The 7956-nt window shown below is 42.9% G+C and overlaps 1 protein-coding gene across 1 annotated transcript; it reads left to right on the plus strand.

The window, feature by feature from the left end:
• The first annotated feature begins 4218 nt into the window (after positions 1-4218).
• On the plus strand, positions 4219-6221 carry fam110c (family with sequence similarity 110 member C). The gene has a single exon (XM_041188781.1). The coding sequence runs from the start codon at positions 4510-4512 to the stop codon at positions 5494-5496; it is 987 nt and encodes a 328-aa protein (XP_041044715.1). The 5' UTR covers positions 4219-4509; the 3' UTR covers positions 5497-6221.
• Positions 6222-7956: the final 1735 nt, after the last annotated feature.

Below are 7956 nucleotides of genomic sequence, written 5' to 3' on the forward strand. Positions count from 1 at the left end.
ATTAACACATTCTGCTCTCTTACCTTTACGCCACTATCAGCAACTTCTTTAGCCCTTACCATTACCATTAGTATTCCCTTTGTCTTTTTTCCATGACATCTTTGTTAATCTCTCCTTAGCCTCCACCTATCGCTGGCCTTCTATCCAGCTTCACCCGCTCCATCTCCCTTAAACAGTATAAATTTCATCACATTTCTACTTCTACTTAGCCCTGAAGGGCCATATGGACTTGAAACATTAATTCTGTTTCTCTCTCCACAGATGCTGTCAGACCTGCTGAGTTTTTCCCAGCATTTTCTGTTTTTATTTCAGATTACCACCATCTACAGCATTTTACTTTTATCTAGGAGATAGATGATCATCTTTCACACTTAACCTGTGGATAATTGATCTCATCAGCTCTCTTTTGTTAAATTAGAACCTTGGAGACATAGGACAGGAATCCATTGATTCTGTGTTTGGAGTAAACCATGAACAATGCCAAATGTGAATTCCAGAGAGGAATGCTGTCTGGACACGTCCATGCAAAGGGGGCGGTCCCCACAAAGTATGATTCAATTTGGAACTTTCTGGAACATCAGATAGGCTATGTTGAAGTTGCAAAGGTCACCTGGCTCTTGGTAACCATCTTAGCCACTTTGTGAGTGTCAACTTTAAAACATAAAAGACAGTTCTAGAAACTTCCATAGGAACAGGTCCATGGTTTAAGTTATGAATAGGACATGTCTTCAATGGGCATGACACATGCCACTTAAAAAAATATTCTGGTCCATAGTCTCACCCCACCTTATCTCTCCTCCAGCCCTGCAGGCCTCTGAGTTGTCTATGCTCCTCCAATTCTGGTTTCTTGTCCATCCCCAATTTTAATTGGTCTGCCATTGGCAGTGGTAGCTTCAGCTGGCAAGATCTTAAGTCCTAGAATATCCTCCCTAAACCTCTTCACTTCTTTGCCGCTCTCTCTTCCTTTAAGTGGCACTTCAAAACCCACCTTTGACCAAGCTTTTGGTCAACAATCCTAATAACACCTTATGTGGCTCAAATTTTGTTTGATAAGTCTCCTATGAAACACCTTGGAATGTTTAATTGCATGACACCGCTACATCAATACAAGCTGTTGTTGTTCTAGTTGCTCTAATGCCCCTCTAACTCCATGGGTGCCATCCTCCTCTGGGAAGAACAGCAGATATATTGTAGGTCTCATGCAAATTCTCTGCAAGTGTCAGGCATTCACAGTTCCAGAAAGTTTACAGCCAACAGGAGGAGTTGCTGTGGCTGCTTGCCACTGTTCTGAGCCTTATTGCACACCTAATTGACCTTCGAGCATGATCACATTAGTCTCTTGCAATCGATGGGCACTACAGGACACTGTCTGCTTCACCAGTGGCAAGAAAAGAATTATTCTAATGCTCTGCACATTCATTTTTTAATTTGACGGCCACTTGTTTTGTTTTCCTCCTTTTGAGGGCGACATTTGTTGTGGTATTTTCCCTGGTAGTGTGGCCTCACCTGGTGCCACTCTTATTGACCAGGACCAAAACTGAATTAGGCTGCAGTATACTTGATTTACTCAAGTTGAAAATCATGTCTCTGAGAGGGTGTTTCTCTATTTATTGATTATCTGACTGACTTGTCTGATTAATTAATGATGTCAATAAATTCATTAGCAGGTCATTAAATACATAATTAACTAAAATATACAGCACAGAAACAGGCCATTCAGCCCAACTGGTCTGTGCTGGTGTTTAAATGCCACACAAGTCTCCTCCCTTTCCATCTGTCTCATCTCAACTTTCAGCATATTTTCCATTCTCTTTTTTCTCATGTACTCAACACTCAAATTTCTGACACTGCGATTAATGGGGAGAAATGATCTTTAACTATATTGTTACCTGAACTGGGAAGAAAGTACAGTATCCACAATTTCTAAAAAAAAATAGAAGCTTAGCTGAAAAAATGTCTGCTCACAACTTAGGTAAACTATGTGTTTTCTGATAGTTCTGTAAACACACTAAGAAGTATTCAACTTTTTTTGAGTCTGATTTTGTTGCATCTCAATGCATTAATGTTCAAGAGTCATTTCCCATACTCTTCAGCAAGCTATATTGTAACATTATATTTTCCTTTCAGAGCCAGCATCAAGCTCCCCTTTTCGCCAGGATTGTGAAATTAATTTTCACCTCTTTAAGGTAGGAGGGTGCATTGTCATATCACACGTATTCTAAGACATGGATTATTGAGTTGTGATGACCTTCTATGAAGATGATCTAATAATCGTGCCACACCGCCAGTTATTGTCATATGCCATTTATTCAATGACTCTCCATAATGAGCTGCACATTGCAAACTGTTATATGGAAATAAACCATGAATAGCTGTCTGTGTATTTATTGGAATTAATTAACCCACTCCCTGTTGTGGAATTATCATTAACAAGCATGTGAAAGCAAAAAGTAAAAATTAAAATATAAATATTGTCACATGGTGGGTAGATTGTAATGAACATATGGCACTTTCCACTTTTCTTCTGTTTTATTTAAATTTTAATTTTCTCTTTGGATGCTTTACTCACGCAGTCAGATAATGAAGTTAATGAGAGACCAAGGCATTGCAACTTGTACAGAATGCATTGAAAAGTGGGCTAATATTTTCCTTAATTCAATGATTTCTTATGTTCTTGTGATTAAATTACACCAAAAATTAACAACTCACAAAATTGTCTTCATAAAATTACAGAAGCCAGAACTTACCAGCATTATTACCTTATTAAAACAGTCAGATTTGGTTGAAAGTATTTAAATTATATCACTATTTTCTAATTTCCTTCTTATCCCTCCCACACTCACCCCCAACTCCCACATATACAAAAGGCTTTGAATAATGCTCAGGTATCTGGCGTCACAGATCACTGGTACTTTATCTAAGTCGCCTTTCTTCATTTAGGAGCCTAAATGGAAAAGGCTGTGTTTATTTGTACCGCCAAATTGAAAATATCGGCAGGCAATTCTGTTGAATTGGGGGCACCACAGTCAAGTTCTTCGCTGAGGGAGGATTTCCCCTATGTATAATTTATAAAGAAGGTATTCTGATTTCACTACAAATAACAAACAAGGGGTTTTAAACCTTCATGGATCAGGAGTCAAACGTTGCTGCCGCTCTGAGTCCAGGCAGGTAATCCAGCTTGGAAACCAAATGGCTCAGCTCAATGTCACCTACACACTAAGCTCAGGGACATTCCTTTAATTGTAATCGGATGTTTGCTGTGAACTTGCTATTCAACAGCAAGGTTATCCTTACAAAAAGTTAAAAATACCTGGAAAAACTCAGCAGGTCTGGCAGCATCGGCGGAGAAGAGTACTGTTGACGTTTCGAGTCCTCATGACCCTTCAACAGTTGAGGGTCATGAGGACTCGAAATGTCAACTGTACACTTCTCCGCCGATGCTGCCAGACCTGCTGAGTTTTTCCAAGTACTTTTTATTTTTTGTTCTGGACTTCCAGCATCCGCAGTTTTTTTTGTTTTTATCTAAGGTTATCCTTACACCGTGTTAATACACCCATCGATTTGATGATTCCAGAAGAACTGGATAGAAAGTAAAATTAATGAGGATCGATCAGAAATTTCCCTGATCGTATTCACCTCCACTACCTTCCCCCCGCCCCCGGGAAAATGGAAACAAAAACACTCCCACACCAAAGAAAGATTTAAAGGCTGAACATCCTGTCTTATCAGAACCCTGTCAATTATACCGTTAGTATTCCTCCTCCAGAGTGAAATCGCCCTGTGTATTTATTAGTCGTGGCAAACGTGTTCATACATTTGAATGAAATTTCTTGGTTGTTTTAACGTAGGTTCTATTTATTAGTTTTAATCACAACTCTGCATAATACCAAAAACATTAACACATTCATTACCAGTATCTCACCCTATTTCTATCGTTACGTTTACCTTCAAGGAAGTAAGTTTTATCTGCTAGTTTGCAAACTTCTAATGAGTTTAGCGATTTACTGATAGGTTGCGATGCATGGGGAGAAAGGGAGAAAAGAGAGAGAGCTCACAGAATACATTCTAAATAAATTAGGGTTTGTCCTCGCTGGGGACTGTATTAATGTCGATAATTGTGGACCCATCCCTCTTCCATGACACACAGCCTGCTCCCACATAGCGTCATAAGCCCTGGAGCTGAGGTATGATTTGCTGTGTTTTATGATAGGAGGGACGGCCTCACAAGGTGGATCAGTTGAAAGGAAGCCACAGCTGCAGTAAAAGTGAAGTCAGTGCTTATGACAGCCAGTATTGCTGTAAGTCAGCACACGATCAGAACAGCTACTAACACCTTCCTTGTGGATTGTGCATTTCTTCTGGGAAATTGACAACAACAAAAAGATACAAGATACAGGGGCAGCGAATTTGGACCTTGTGGGGAGTGCTTACATGAGAATCTTCTCTTCTGAGTGAGTGTGACTTGTTGAGTACTGTTTGTGTTCTCTAGCAGGGGGTGAAGTGACTGCCATGCCGACTGACATCGCCCACACTCCAAGCCTGCAGCCAGAGGTGAGCTCCTCTCTGCCCCTGAGAATCCTCAACAAGGGGCCCGGTTACCTCCGCAGGCAGATGGAGGGTAACAACCGGGGCCGGGTCAGCGCCGTGGAGAGACTGGCGGCCGACAAGGGCAAGTACGTGAAGAGCCAACAGGTGATGGGCTGCAAGCAAGAGCCGGCAGGCTTCGGCAGCTCGGGGGCTTCGGAGGGCAGCAGCAGCGGCGGCAGCAGCGGCGAGAAGCCGCCATGCTCGCCCATCTCCGGCCACCTCTTCCAGACACCCTTCCAGCGGGACATGGGGCCGGCCGGCGCCGTCCGCCGCTCTAAGAGGCAGATGAGGCCGGACTCTCTGGTCATCTACCGGCAGAAGTGCGAGTTCGTGAAGGGGGCCAGCAGCGGCGAAGGGGGCGGCAGGGCGAACCCCAGCCTTGTCAGGAGGCTTTTCCAGGGCTCCGGCCGGGACAAGCAGCCGGCATCCCCCGAGGTGCCCAAGGTCATCATCAAGGAGGGCACCTTGGCCGAGAGGGGCTGTGCCGCTGGCCTGCAGCCCCAGGGCGGGGCCAGGGCAGTAGCCGCAGCCCCCGAGCAGCTCCAGAGGAGGGGCCTGCACCGCTCCCAATCCGACATCAGCTCCCGCTACTCCAAGGCCTACTCGGAGTTTGACAGCTTCTTCAGGTACTGCGGCCTGGAGCCCGAGGTGATCGAGGACCTGGGCCGGGAGAACTTCACCTCGGCCTCCGACAGCCTGGCCCTCCGCGTCCGGAGTATCAGCGTGCCCGACTCGGAGAGCGACTTCTCCCGGCACAGCGGCGACCACGAGCGGCTGCTGGAGGAGGCGCTGAGCGAGCACCACACGCCCTCCTCCAGCCTGTCTGTCATCGAGCGCAACGCCCGGGTCATCAAGTGGCTGTACGGCTGCAAGAAAGCCAAGGAGTCCAAGGCTGCCGAGCTCGTATAGCGCCGCCCGCTTCCCGGCTGTGTGTGTGTGTGTGTGTCTGTCTGTGGCTGAATGCAAACAGATGCTGCAAATGTGAACCAGGAGCAGCAGCGAGCGCTGGGCGTCCACAACAAGTCCGCTCTCACCTGAGGGAGAGAACGGTTTCGTCTCAGGTGGAGATGCTGTCTCCCCGCCCTTAACCTCGAAACAGTTCCCGCGGAGGGAGGGGAGATTTTCTTCTTTTAAATGTATATCTATCTTTTGACAGATTTAGAAATATTCTGACGGCCTCAGTTCAGGGTTTCGGAACAGGTTACTGCAGTACCGACTGGTTTAATGTAAAGGCAAAATGCTGTGGATGCTGGAAATCTGAAATAAGAACAGGAAATGCTGGAAAAACTCAAACAGGTCTGATAGCATCTGTGGAGAGAAGACAGAGTTAACATTTCAAGTCCCTTCTTCAGTCATACGGACACGAAACGTTAATTCTGCCTTTCTCTCCGCAGATGCTGTCAGACCTGCTGAGTTTATCCAGATTGATTTAATGTATTGTATTTAAAGTGCAGTGAATCCTTGGAACTCTGAGGGAAGCAGAATATAAATATTCCAGCCAATTGGCCAAGTTTATAATATTTAAGCAAAATAATGAGGATACTGGAAGTCTGAAATAAGAACAGAAAATGCTAGAAAAACTCGGCAGGTGGGACAGCCTCTATAGAGAGAAACAGAACTCTGTTAACTAATGTTTCGAGTCCATGTAGTCATATGGATTTGAAACGTTAACTCTGTTTCTCTCTCCACAGATGCTGTCAGACCTGCTGAGTATTTTCAACATTTTCTGTTTTTATTGTAATATTTAAGAGCCGGCAAACCTCTCAACTGTTTACCAGCATCACTGGAGTCATCCAAATGGGAATAATGATTGAATTGTTGCATGCAAGTAATGCAATTACAGAATTAATGACCAACTGATCCTCTCACTTTCCTCCCACCAAAGCAAAGGGTTTTGCAGTATACCTTTCTCATTAAGACATTGTCACTTTAAATGTTTGGAGCATTCCAGTTGTGGTCTCACCTGGGCTGAACTGCCAACAGCATAGATCTAAAATTGTCTTTGTCACAAGTTTTCTTTTATTGCTTTTTATTTAAGAGATTTATTTTATTTTCTGTGTTCAATACAGAATTTGTTTCTTTTTAAATTGTATTGTCATGTACAGAGTTTGTCTGTATTAGTCTGTTTGGATCATTGAAAGACAATGGCATTAAATTTAAGGAAGTTCTTAAAGTAGCACAGGATTATTCGTTTGAACTATCCAGGATAACCAAAAGTATATTACAACTGTATCACCTCATTTCTGTGTAATGTTGAGCAGCGTGAATTTATTAAATGATCCCTGTACACATTTGTCACAGATCTCAAAAGGCAGCAGTTCTTCACACCAAAGATATGTTGTGACAGCTTTGAAATGTAATTTTATTACAAGTTTGTAAATATAATTTTCAGTAAAATATTCAATGTTTGCTTTCAGATATTCTTGCTCAATGTACTATTTCCCAGTCAATTGATAAGGAAAGAGGCGAGTTACGGCTTTGTCAATGTTACACTGGAACTGAGCACTATTGGGGCACAAAAGGATCTGGGTGACCCAATAATTGAGTAGGTACTGTAATTGAAATTGGCACCTCTCTTGATGGCACAGATGAGACTTTAGAATTCAATTTAAAGGGAAGCTTACCAACTTGCAACAGAATGTATTACTGCACAAAGCCACTCCATCATGAAGGCTACTTTGAAGCCTTTTTAATTATAAATTGCTGACATAGATTTGAGTTCTTATCTTGTGCTGGATGGCCTTGTACTTGGAATAGTTTAGACTGCTTAAATTTGAATTCAAATTTTGTTCCTTCTAGGCCCTTAAAATGAGCACAAAAGCAATATGTTGGAAACCTGAAATAAAAACAGAAACTTCTAGAAATACTGAGCAGGTCTGGCAGCATCTGAAAGAAACAAGAGTTAACATTTCAAGTCTATGACCTTTCATCAGAACATGAACTAATGCTTTCGTCCCAAAAGCAACTCTTATGCTGAATAGTAGAGAAGATGAGAGTGCTTATATGTCTACCTGAGGTTTACCTGGGAAGAATTCTGTCCAGTCCCATCAGGGCTAGGAGGAAGGGATAAGATTCACAACAGTTGATCACCCCCTCTTAGTGGCAAGAGACATTTTCTTTCCTTTAACAGTATATCACTTATTGATTGATTGTATTTAGTGGCATTAACATTGGAGATTACTGATAGATTTGAGTTTACTTCAGTGCTCATTGATACCCCCTCACCCCATCTCACCCCACAAATTCTGGCTCCAGGCATTATTCAAGAGAGCTTAGTATTTACTCTGCTGCAGAGCTCTGACCATTCAAATCTAATACAAGTGCACAATGAAGATGCCATCACTAAAATAGTTTGAGATTGGCATCCAA

The sequence above is a fragment of the Carcharodon carcharias genome, chromosome 5, assembly GCF_017639515.1.
Source record: "Carcharodon carcharias isolate sCarCar2 chromosome 5, sCarCar2.pri, whole genome shotgun sequence".
Taxonomy (NCBI): domain Eukaryota; kingdom Metazoa; phylum Chordata; class Chondrichthyes; order Lamniformes; family Lamnidae; genus Carcharodon; species Carcharodon carcharias.

Excerpts from the sequence above, each read along its gene's own strand:
- fam110c (XM_041188781.1), top strand. The coding sequence starts at position 4,510 with ATGCCGACTGACATCGCCCACACTCCAAGCCTGCAGCCAGAGGTGAGC.